This window comes from Oncorhynchus mykiss, chromosome 27 (genome assembly GCF_057628025.1).
Source record: "Oncorhynchus mykiss isolate SJ-2025 chromosome 27, ASM5762802v1, whole genome shotgun sequence".
Taxonomy (NCBI): domain Eukaryota; kingdom Metazoa; phylum Chordata; class Actinopteri; order Salmoniformes; family Salmonidae; genus Oncorhynchus; species Oncorhynchus mykiss.
Genome location: NC_143048.1, coordinates 47259923 through 47273142, shown reverse-complemented (window position 1 = coordinate 47273142; position 13220 = coordinate 47259923). Strand labels below are relative to the sequence as shown.

Here is a 13220-nt window from a genome sequence, read left to right as displayed (position 1 = left end):
CCTTCAGAGCTGTTACCAGAGAATTGAATGTTCATTGATTCATAAGCCAACCCCCCAACGCCTTTTTAAAGAATTCCGCAGTACGTCCAACCGGCCTCACGACCGCAGACCTGGGTCGGGAGGGGGGGGGGGGGGGGGGGGATTTCTGTCTGTAATAAAGCTCTTTCTTGGGGGGAAAACTAATTCTGATTGGCTGGGCCTTGCGCCACACTGGCTGGGTCTGGATCCCCACTGGCTGGGTCTGGATCCCCAGTGGCTGGTCTGGCCCCCCCAGTGGCTGGGTCTGGCTCCCCCAGTGGCTGGGTCTGGATCCCCACTGGCTGGGTCTGGCCCCCCCAGTGGCTGGGTCTGGCCCCCCCAGTGGCTGGGTCTGGCCCCCCCAGTGGCTGGGTCTGGTCCCCCAGTGGCTGGGTCTGGCCCCCCAGTGGGTGGTTCTGGCTCCCCAGTGGCTGGTTCTGGCTCCCCAGTGGTTGGGTCTGGTTCTGGGTCTGGGTCTGGCTCCCCAGTGGCTGGTTCTGGGGCTGGGTCTGGTTCTGGCTCCCCAGGTTCTGGTTCTGGGTCTGGGTCTGACTCCCCAGTGGCTGGTTCTGGGTCTGGGTCTGGCTCCCCAGTGGCTGGGTCTGGTTCTGGGTCTGGCTCCCCAGTGGCTGGTTCTGGGTCTGGGTCTGGCTCCCCAGGTTCTGGTTCTGGGTCTGGGTCTGGCTCCCCAGTGGCTGGTTCTGGGTCTGGCTCCCCAGGTTCTGGTTCTGGGTCTGGGTCTGGCTCCCCAGTGGCTGGTTCTGGGTCTGGGTCTGGCTCCCCAGTGGCTGGTTCTGGGTCTGGCTCCCCAGGTTCTGGTTCTGGGTCTGGGTCTGGCTCCCCAGGTTCTGGTTCTGGGTCTGGCTCCCCAGTGGCTGGTTCTGGGTCTGGCTCCCCAGGTTCTGGTTCTGGGTCTGGCTCCCCAGGTTCTGGTTCTGGGTCTGGGTCTGGCTCCCCAGTGGCTGGTTCTGGGTCTGGCTCCCCAGGTTCTGGTTCTGGTTCTGGGTCTGGCTCCCCAGGTTCTGGTTCTGGGTCTGGGTCTGGCTCCCCAGTGGCTGGTTCTGGGTCTGGCTCCCCAGGTTCTGGCCTATTGACTGATTTTCGTTATATGAACTGTAAAATCTTTGACATATATTCATTTTATATTTGATATTTGTCTTCAGTATAGAAGTGACTTACCTCGTCCTGTGTACATGCTGTGTACATGCTGTGTACATGCTGTGTACATGCTGTGTGCATGCTGTGTACATGCTGTGTACATGCTGTGTACATGCTGTGTACATGCTGTGTACATGCTGTGTACATGCTGTGTGCATGCTGTGTACATGCTGTGTACATGCTGTGTACATGCTGTGTACATGCTGTGTACATGCTGTGTACATGCCGTGTACATGCCGTGTACATGCCGTGTACATGCCGTGTACATGCTGTGTACATGCTGTGTACATGCTGTGTACATGCCGTGTACATGCCGTGTACATGCCGTGTACATGCCGTGTACATGCCGTGTACATGCCGTGTACATGCCGTGTACATGCCGTGTACATGCATGATGGTCCAACTTCCACATGTTCTATTTAGACAACAAAAAAATGTTCCTGTGCCCAAGCTAATGACATGCTGGTGCAGTAGTAGTTCAATAGGATATGGAGAAACATGTTGTTTTCTCAACCCTCACAGACAACTGTAAGACATGCAGATCTAAACGGGTCCCTAATTCACTATATAGAGCACTGCTTTTGACCAGGGCCCATAGGGCTTTGGTCTAAAGTAGTGCCCTATACAGGGAATAAGGTCACCATTTGGGACCGTTTGTGAGGAGAGCTGGTAGTTACCAGTTGGGACTGAGAAACAGCAGTCCGTTTCCTCAAATTGGAGTCCAAATATCCCGGATCACGGACAGGCCTCAGTCCAAACAACACTAGCTGCTATCAGATCAATAGCATGAATCACACTAACAACCCTCAACACCTCTCTAATCTATCGGCCTTGGGTTAGGCTGCTACTTTGTTACCTTCTCCACACCAGCTAATACCAGGGACACTGACTTCTACTAATCACATGTATTAGATGGAGAGGAGGAGAGATGGAGAGTAGGAGAGATGGAGGGAGGAGAGATGGAGAGGGGGAGAGATGGGGAGAGATGGAGAGGGGGAGAGATGGGGAGAGATGGAGGGGGGGAGAGTTGGAGGGGGGAGAGCTGGAGGGAGGAGAGCTGGAGGGAGGAGAGTTGGAGGGAGGAGAGTTGGAGGGAGGAGAGTTGGAGGGAGGAGAGTTGGAGGGAGGAGAGTTGGAGGGAGGAGAGTTGGAGGGAGGAGAGTTGGAGGGAGGGAGGAGAGTTGGAGGGAGGGAGGGAGGGAGGGAGGGAGGAGAGCTGGAGGGAGGAGAGCTGGAGGGAGGAGAGTTGGAGGGAGGAGAGTTGGAGAGTTGGAGGGAGGGAGGGAGGAGAGTTGGAGGGAGGGAGGGAGGAGAGCTGGAGGGAGGAGAGTTGGAGGGAGGGAGGGAGGAGAGCTGGAGGGAGGAGAGCTGGAGGGAGGAGAGCTGGAGGGAGGAGAGCTGGAGGGAGGAGAGTTGGAGGGAGGAGAGTTGGAGGGAGGAGAGTTGGAGGGAGGAGAGTTGGAGGGAGGAGAGTTGGAGGGAGGGAGGGAGGAGAGTTGGAGGGAGGGAGGGAGGAGATTTGGAGGGAGGGAGGGAGGGAGGAGAGTTGGAGGGAGGGGGAGAGTTGGAGGGAGGGGGAGAGTTGGAGGGAGGAGAGATTGGGAGAGATGGAGAGGGGGAGAGATGGAGAAGGGGAGAGTTGGAGAGATGGGGAGAGATGGAGAGGGGAGAGATGGAGGAGAGATGGGGAGAGGAGAGATTGGGAGAGTTTGAGGGAGGAGAGATGGGGAGAGATGGAGAGGGGTAGAGATGGAGGGAGGAGAGGGGGAGAGTTGGAGGGATGGGGAGAGATGGAGAGGGTGAGAGATGGAGGGAGGAGAGATGGGGAGAGTTTGAGGGAGGAGAGATTGGGAGAGTTTAAGGGAGGAGAGATGGGGAGAGTTTGAGGGAGGAGAGATGGGGAGAGTTTGAGGGAGGAGAGATGGGGAGAGATGGAGAGGGGGAGAGATGGAGGGAGGAGGAGAGGGGTAGAGATGGGGAGAGATGGAGAGGGGTAGGGAGAGGAGAGATGGGGAGAGATGGAGGGAGGAGAGGGGGAGAGATGGAGAGATGGAGGGAGGAGAGATGGAGAGGGGTAGGGAGAGGAGAGGAGAGATGGGGAGAGATGGAGAGGGGGAGAGATGGAGGGAGGAGGAGAGGGGTAGGGAGAGGAGAGGAGCATGGCCATGGTAGCTATGAAGGAGGAACTGTAGCGTAAGTGGTTGAATTGTTTCTCTAACCCCTCCCTCCTCCTGCCCCTCCCTCTAACCCCTCCCTCCTCCTCCTCCTCTTCCTCTTCCTCCTCCTCCCTCTAACCCCTCCCTCCTCCTCCTCCTCTTCCTCCTCCTCCCTCTAACCCCTCCTTCCTCCTCCTCCTCCCTCTAACCCCTCCCTCCTCCTCCTCCTCCCTCTAACCCCTCCCTCCTCCTCCTCCTCCCTCTAACCCCTCCCTCCTCCTCCCTCTAACCCCTCCCTCCTCCTCCTCCTCCTCCTCCCTCTAACCCCTCCCTCCTCCTCCTCCTCCCTCTAACCCCTCCCTCCTCCTACCCCTCCCTCTAACCCCTCCCTCCTCCTACCTCTCCCTCTAACCCCTCCCTCCTACCCCTCCCTCCTCCTCCTCCTACTCCTCCTCCTACTCCTCCTTCTAACCCCTCCCTCCTCCTCCTTCCTCCTACCCCTCCCTCTAACCACCTCCTCCTCCTCCCTCCAGGTGGAGCTCCCCCCTCCAGACCTGGGCCCCACCTCCTCTCTGACCCAGACCCTGGCTCTCCTGAGGGAGGTGTTGGCCTCTCATGACTCCTCTGTAGTTCCTCTGGACGCTCGCCAGGCTGACTTTGCTCAGGTAATGTCCTCTGCCCTCTGGTTAATGTCCTCTGCCCTCGGGTCAATGTCCTTTGCCCTCAGGTTAATGTCCTTTGCCCTCAGGTTAATGTCCTCTGCCCTCAGGTTAATGTCCTCTGCCCTCAGGTTAATGTCCTCTGCCCTCTGGTTAATGTCCTCTGCCCTCAGGTTAATGTCCTCTGCCCTCAGGTTAATATCCTCTGCCCTCTGGTTAATGTCCTCTGCCCTCAGGTTAATGTCCTCTGCCCTCAGGTTAATGTCCTCTGCCCTCTGGTAATGTCCTCTGCCCTCAGGTTAATGTCCTCTGCCCTCAGGTTAATGTCCTCTGCCCTCAGGTTAATGTCCTCTGCCCTCTGGTAATGTCCTCTGCCCTCAGGTTAACGTCCTCTGCCCTCAGGTTAATGTCCTGTGCCCTCAGGTTAATGTCCTCTGCCCTCAGGTTAATGTCCTCTGCCCTCAGGTTAATGTCCTCTGCCCTCTGGTAATGTCCTCTGCCCTCAGGTTAATGTCCTCTGCCCTCAGGTTAATGTCCTTTGCCCTCAGGTTAATGTCCTTTGCCCTCAGGTTAATGTCCTCTGCCCTCAGGTTAATGTCCTTTGCCCTCAGGTTAATGTCCTCTGCCCTCTGGTTAATGTCCTCTGCCCTCAGGTTAATGTCCTCTGCCCTCAGGTTAATGTCCTCTGCCCTCAGGTTAATGTCCTCTGCCCTCAGGTTAATGTCCTCTGCCCTCAGGTTAATGTCCTCTGCCCTCAGGTTAATGTCCTCTGCCCTCAGGTTAATGTCCTCTGCCCTCTGGTAATGTCCTCTGCCCTCAGGTTAATGTCCTCTGCCCTCAGGTTAATGTCCTCTGCCCTCAGGTTAATGTCCTTTGCCCTCAGGTTAATGTCCTCTGCCCTCAGGTTAATGTCCTCTGCCCTCAGGTTAATGTCCTCTGCCCTCAGGTTAATGTCCTCTTCCCTCGGGTTAATGTCCTCTGCCCTCGGGTTAATGTCCTCTGCCCTCGGGTTAATGTCCTCTGCCCTCGGGTTAATGTCCTCTGCCCTCGGGTTAATGTCCTCTGCCCTCTGGTAATGTCCTCTGCCCTCTGTCTCGCTGTCTGTCTGTCTGGCTCTCTGTCTGTCTGTCTCGCTCTGTCTGTCTCGCTCTGTCTGTCTCGCTCTCTCTGTCTGTCTGTCTCGCTCTCTCTGTCTGTCTGTCTCGCTCTCTCTGTCTGTCTGTCTCGCTCTCTCTGTCTGTCTGTCTGTCTCGCTCTCTCTGTCTGTCTGTCTCGCTCTCTCTGTCTGTCTGTCTCGCTCTCTCTGTCTGTCTGTCTGTCTCGCTCTCTCTCTGTCTGTCTCGCTCTCTCTCTGTCTGTCTCGCTCTCTCTGTCTGTCTGTCTCGCTCTCTCTCTGTCTGTCTCGCTCTCTCTCTGTCTGTCTCGCTCTCTCTGTCTGTCTTGCTCTCTCTGTCTGTCTCGCTCTCTCTCTGTCTGTCTCGCTCTCTGTCTGTCTGTCTCGCTCTCTGTCTGTCTCTCTCGCTCTCTCTCTCTCTCTGTCTCGCTCTCTCGCTCTCTGTCTCTCTCTCTCTGTCTCGCTCGCTCTCTTTCTCTCTCTCTGTCTGTCTGTTAGGTGTTGTCTTGTATCCTGGATCCCCTGTTTTCAGCCAGTAACCTGTCCTCTCTCTGTCTCTCTGTCCTCTCTCTGTCTCTCTGTTAGGTGTTGTCTTGTATCCTGGACCCCCTGTTTTCAGCCAGTAACCTGTACTCTCTCTGTCTCTCTGTCCTCTCTCTGTCTCTCTGTTAGGTGTTGTCTTGTATCCTGGACCCCCTGTTTTCAGCCAGTAACCTGTACTCTCTCTGTCTCTCTGTCCTCTCTCTGTCTCTCTGTTAGGTGTTGTCTTGTATCCTGGACCCCCTGCTCCAGCTGTGTACAGTTTCAGCCAGTAACCTCGGTACCGCAGACATGGCAACGTACATGGTGAACTCTCTGTATGTGATGAAGACCACCCTGGCTCTGTTTGAGTTCACAGACAAGAGGCTGGAGATGCTGGAGTTCCAGGTACTGAACTGGCAACCCTTAGTTGGAGCACTGATGGCCAGTTTCCAAAAGACAGATGAGGCCTCGTGCTGGACTAAGGAGAGTTCAGGACTACAACTCAATCTGTCTCCGGGAAACTGGCCATCAGTGTTGTAGAAAAGTTGTCTGTCCCTGGACGTGCCTGAAACATGTGGATGTCACATTATAGACATTACAGAATATATTCTATTTGATGTTTAGGCCTAATTTAGTCAATACTACTCCAGCCAGTGATTGAACTGTCTTTACGTGTTCTGTTCCAACAACAGTAGCCATAGTAACATTACATACATGATGTATTCTGTTCTAGAACAGTAGCCATAGTAACATTACATACATGATGTATTCTGTTCTAGAACAGTAGCCATAGTAACATTAAATACATGATGTATTCTGTTCTAGAACAGTAGCCATAGTAACATTAAATACATGATGTATTCTGTTCCAACAACAGTAGCCATAGTAACATTAAATACATGATGTATTCTGTTCAGACAACAGTAGCCATAGTAACATTAAATACATGATGTATTCTGTTCTAGAACAGTAGCCATAGTAACATTAAATACATGATGTATTCTGTTCCAGAACAGTAGCCATAGTAACATTAAATACATGATGTATTCTGTTCCAGAACAGTAGCCATAGTAACATTAAATACATGATGTATTCTGTTCCAGAACAGTAGCCATAGTAACATTAAATACATGATGTATTCTGTTCAGACAACAGTAGCCATAGTAACATTAAATACATGATGTATTCTGTTCTAGAACAGTAGCCATAGTAACATTACATACATGATGTATTCTGTTCTAGAACAGTAGTCATAGTAACATTAAATACATTATGTATTCTGTTCCAACAACAGTAGCCATAGTAACATTACATACATGATGTATTCTGTTCCAACAACAGTAGCCATAGTAACATTACATACATGATGTATTCTGTTCCAACAACAGTAGCCATAGTAACATTACATACATGATGTATTCTGTTCCAGAACAGTAGCCATAGTAACATTAAATACATGATGTATTCTGTTCTAGAACAGTAGCCATAGTAACATTACATACATGATGTATTCTGTTCCAACAACAGTAGCCATAGTAACATTACATACATGATGTATTCTGTTCCAGAACAGTAGCCATAGTAACATTAAATACATGATGTATTCTGTTCTAGAACAGTAGCCATAGTAACATTACATACATGATGTATTCTGTTCCAGAACAGTAGCCATAGTAACATTAAATACATGATGTATTCTGTTCTAGAACAGTAGCCATAGTAACATTACATACATGATGTATTCTGTTCTAGAACAGTAGCCATAGTAACATTAAATACATGATGTATTCTGTTCTAGAACAGTAGTCATAGTAACATTAAATACATGATGTATTCTGTTCCAGAACAGTAGCCGTAGTAACATTAAATACATGATGTATTCTGTTCCAGAACAGTAGCCATAGTAACATTAAATACATGATGTATTCTGTTCCCAGAACAGTAGCCATAGTAACATTAAATACATGATGTATTCTGTTCCAGAACAGTAGTCATAGTAACATTAAATACATGATGTATTCTGTTCCCAGAACAGTAGCCATAGTAACATTAAATACATGATGTATTCTGTTCCAACAACAGTAGCCATAGTAACATTAAATACATGATGTATTCTGTTCCAACAACAGTAGCCATAGTAACATTAAATACATGATGTATTCTGTTCCAGAACAGTAGCCATAGTAACATTAAATACATGATGTATTCTGTTCCAACAACAGTAGCCATAGTAACATTAAATACATGATGTATTCTGTTCTAGAACAGTAGCCATAGTAACATTAAATACATGATGTATTCTGTTCTAGAACAGTAGCCATAGTAACATTAAATACATGATGTATTCTGTTCCAACAACAGTAGCCATAGTAACATTAAATACATGATGTATTCTGTTCTAGAACAGTAGCCATAGTAACATTAAATACATGATGTATTCTGTTCCAACAACAGTAGCCATAGTAACATTAAATACATGATGTATTCTGTTCCAACAACAGTAGCCATAGTAACATTAAATACATGATGTATTCTGTTCCAGAACAGTAGCCATAGTAACATTAAATACATGATGTATTCTGTTCTAGAACAGTAGCCAGAGTAACATTAAATACATGATGTATTCTGTTCCAACAACAGTAGCCATAGTAACATTAAATACATGATGTATTCTGTTCCAGAACAGTAGCCATAGTAACATTAAATACATGATGTATTCTGTTCTAGAACAGTAGCCAGAGTAACATTAAATACATGATGTATTCTGTTCCAACAACAGTAGCCATAGTAACATTACATACATGATGTATTCTGTTCTAGAACAGTAGCCATAGTAACATTAAATACATGATGTATTCTGTTCAGACAACAGTAGCCATAGTAACATTAAATACATGATGTATTCTGTTCTAGAACAGTAGCCATAGTAACATTACATACATGATGTATTCTGTTTCAACAACAGTAGCCATAGTAACATTAAATACATGATGTATTCTGTTCTAGAACAGTAGCCATAGTAACATTAAATACATGATGTATTCTGTTCCAACAACAGTAGCCATAGTAACATTACATACATGATGTATTCTGTTTCAACAACAGTAGCCATAGTAACATTAAATACATGATGTATTCTGTTCTAGAACAGTAGCCATAGTAACATTAAATACATGATGTATTCTGTTCCAACAACAGTAGCCATAGTAACATTAAATACATTATGTATTCTGTTCTAGAACAGTAGCCATAGTAACATTAAATACATGATGTATTCTGTTCCAACAACAGTAGCCATAGTAACATTAAATACATGATGTATTCTGTTCCAACAACAGTAGCCATAGTAACATTAAATACATGATGTATTCTGTTTCAACAACAGTAGCCATAGTAACATTAAATACATGATGTATTCTGTTCCAACAACAGTAGCCATAGTAACATTAAATACATGATGTATTCTGTTCCAGAACAGTAGCCATAGTAACATTAAATACATGATGTATTCTGTTCTAGAACAGTAGCCATAGTAACATTAAATACATGATGTATTCTGTTCTAGAACAGTAGCCATAGTAACATTAAATACATGATGTATTCTGTTCCAACAACAGTAGCCATAGTAACATTACATACATGATGTATTCTGTTCTAGAACAGTAGCCATAGTAACATTAAATACATGATGTATTCTGTTCCCAGAACAGTAGCCATAGTAACATTAAATACATGATGTATTCTGTTCTAGAACAGTAGCCATAGTAACATTAAATACATGATGTATTCTGTTCTAGAACAGTAGCCATAGTAACATTAAATACATGATGTATTCTGTTCTAGAACAGTAGCCATAGTAACATTAAATACATGATGTATTCTGTTCTAGAACAGTAGCCATAGTAACATTAAATACATGATGTATTCTGTTCCAGAACAGTAGCCATAGTAACATTACATACATGATGTATTCTGTTCCAACAACAGTAGCCATAGTAACATTAAATACATGATGTATTCTGTTCCAGAACAGTAGCCATAGTAACATTAAATACATGATGTATTCTGTTCCAGAACAGTAGCCATAGTAACATTACATACATGATGTATTCTGTTCTAGAACAGTAGCCATAGTAACATTAAATACATGATGTATTCTGTTCCAGAACAGTAGCCATAGTAACATTACATACATGATGTATTCTGTTCCAACAACAGTAGCCATAGTAACATTACATACATGATGTATTCTGTTCTAGAACAGTAGCCATAGTAACATTAAATACATGATGTATTCTGTTCCAGAACAGTAGCCATAGTAACATTAAATACATGATGTATTCTGTTCCAACAACAGTAGCCATAGTAACATTAAATACATGATGTATTCTGTTCCAGAACAGTAGCCATAGTAACATTACATACATGATGTATTCTGTTCCAACAACAGTAGCCATAGTAACATTACATACATGATGTATTCTGTTCTAGAACAGTAGCCATAGTAACATTAAATACATGATGTATTCTGTTCCAGAACAGTAGCCATAGTAACATTAAATACATGATGTATTCTGTTCCAGAACAGTAGCCATAGTAACATTAAATACATGATGTATTCTGTTCCAACAACAGTAGCCATAGTAACATTAAATACATGATGTATTCTGTTCTAGAACAGTAGCCATAGTAACATTAAATACATGATGTATTCTGTTCTAGAACAGTAGCCATAGTAACATTACATACATGATGTATTCTGTTCCAACAACAGTAGCCATAGTAACATTAAATACATGATGTATTCTGTTCCAGAACAGTAGCCATAGTAACATTAAATACATGATGTGTTCTGTTCTAGAACAGTAGCCATAGTAACATTAAATACATGATGTATTCTGTTCCAACAACAGTAGCCATAGTAACATTAAATACATGATGTATTCTGTTCCAACAACAGTAGCCATAGTAACATTAAATACATGATGTATTCTGTTCCAGAACAGTAGCCATAGTAACATTAAATACATGATGTATTCTGTTCTAGAACAGTAGCCATAGTAACATTAAATACATGATGTATTCTGTTCTAGAACAGTAGCCATAGTAACATTAAATACATGATGTATTCTGTTCCAACAACAGTAGCCATAGTAACATTACATACATGATGTATTCTGTTCTAGAACAGTAGCCATAGTAACATTAAATACATGATGTATTCTGTTCCAACAACAGTAGCCATAGTAACATTAAATACATGATGTATTCTGTTCCAGAACAGTAGCCATAGTAACATTAAATACATGATGTATTCTGTTCCAACAACAGTAGCCATAGTAACATTAAATACATGATGTATTCTGTTCCAGAACAGTAGCCATAGTAACATTAAATACATGATGTATTCTGTTCCAACAACAGTAGCCATAGTAACATTAAATTCATGATGTATTCTGTTCCAACAACAGTAGCCATAGTAACATTAAATACATGATGTATTCTGTTCCAGAACAGTATCCATAGTAACATTAAATACATGATGTATTCTGTTCTAGAACAGTAGCCATAGTAACATTAAATACATGATGTATTCTGTTTCAACAACAGTAGCCATAGTAACATTAAATACATGATGTATTCTGTTCCAGAACAGTATCCATAGTAACATTAAATACATGATGTATTCTGTTCTAGAACAGTAGCCATAGTAACATTAAATACATGATGTATTCTGTTCCAGAACAGTAGCCATAGTAACATTACATACATGATGTATTCTGTTCCAGAACAGTAGCCATAGTAACATTAAATACATGATGTATTCTGTTCCAGAACAGTAGCCATAGTAACATTAAATACATGATGTATTCTGTTCCAGAACAGTAGCCATAGTAACATTAAATACATGATGTATTCTGTTCTAGAACAGTAGCCATAGTAACATTAAATACATGATGTATTCTGTTCTAGAACAGTAGCCATAGTAACATTAAATACATGATGTATTCTGTTCTAGAACAGTAGCCATAGTAACATTAAATACATGATGTATTCTGTTCTAGAACAGTAGCCATAGTAACATTAAATACATGATGTATTCTGTTCTAGAACAGTAGCCATAGTAACATTACATACATGATGTATTCTGTTCCAACAACAGTAGCCATAGTAACATTAAATACATGATGTATTCTGTTCCAGAACAGTAGCCATAGTAACATTAAATACATGATGTATTCTGTTCTAGAACAGTAGCCATAGTAACATTAAATACATGATGTATTCTGTTCCAACAACAGTAGCCATAGTAACATTACATACATGATGTATTCTGTTCTAGAACAGTAGCCATAGTAACATTAAATACATGATGTATTCTGTTCCAACAACAGTAGCCATAGTAACATTAAATACATGATGTATTCTGTTCCAGAACAGTAGCCATAGTAACATTAAATACATGATGTATTCTGTTCCAACAACAGTAGCCATAGTAACATTAAATACATGATGTATTCTGTTCCAGAACAGTAGCCATAGTAACATTAAATACATGATGTATTCTGTTCCAGAACAGTAGCCATAGTAACATTAAATACATGATGTATTCTGTTCTAGAACAGTAGCCATAGTAACATTAAATACATGATGTATTCTGTTCTAGAACAGTAGCCATAGTAACATTAAATACATGATGTATTCTGTTCTAGAACAGTAGCCATAGTAACATTAAATACATGATGTATTCTGTTCTAGAACAGTAGCCATAGTAACATTAAATACATGATGTATTCTGTTCTAGAACAGTAGCCATAGTAACATTACATACATGATGTATTCTGTTCCAACAACAGTAGCCATAGTAACATTAAATACATGATGTATTCTGTTCCAGAACAGTAGCCATAGTAACATTAAATACATGATGTATTCTGTTCTAGAACAGTAGCCATAGTAACATTAAATACATGATGTATTCTGTTCCAACAACAGTAGCCATAGTAACATTACATACATGATGTATTCTGTTCTAGAACAGTAGCCATAGTAACATTAAATACATGATGTATTCTGTTCCAACAACAGTAGCCATAGTAACATTAAATACATGATGTATTCTGTTCCAGAACAGTAGCCATAGTAACATTAAATACATGATGTATTCTGTTCCAACAACAGTAGCCATAGTAACATTAAATACATGATGTATTCTGTTCCAGAACAGTAGCCATAGTAACATTAAATACATGATGTATTCTGTTCCAACAACAGTAGCCATAGTAACATTAAATTCATGATGTATTCTGTTCCAACAACAGTAGCCATAGTAACATTAAATACATGATGTATTCTGTTCCAGAACAGTATCCATAGTAACATTAAATACATGATGTATTCTGTTCTAGAACAGTAGCCATAGTAACATTAAATACATGATGTATTCTGTTTCAACAACAGTAGCCATAGTAACATTAAATACATGATGTATTCTGTTCCAGAACAGTATCCATAGTAACATTAAATACATGATGTATTCTGTTCTAGAACAGTAGCCATAGTAACATTAAATACATGATGTATTCTGTTCCA

General features: G+C 43.3%; 1 protein-coding gene across 5 annotated transcripts in view; it reads left to right on the top strand.

The window, feature by feature from the left end:
- cog6 (component of oligomeric golgi complex 6) overlaps nt 1-13220 on the top strand; it is a 233091-nt gene that overhangs the window by 101263 nt on the left and 118608 nt on the right. For 4 of the 5 annotated variants that reach the window (XM_090224018.1, XM_090224019.1, XM_036964969.2 and 1 more), the window contains 2 exons: nt 3866-3997; nt 5865-6032. In XM_090224018.1, coding sequence (XP_090080144.1) covers nt 3866-3997; nt 5865-6032 — 300 coding nt within the window. Of the gene's footprint in view, nt 1-3865; nt 3998-5690; nt 5793-5864; nt 6033-13220 lie in introns of those variants that run through there. The other variant, XM_090224021.1, reaches the window with a different exon arrangement.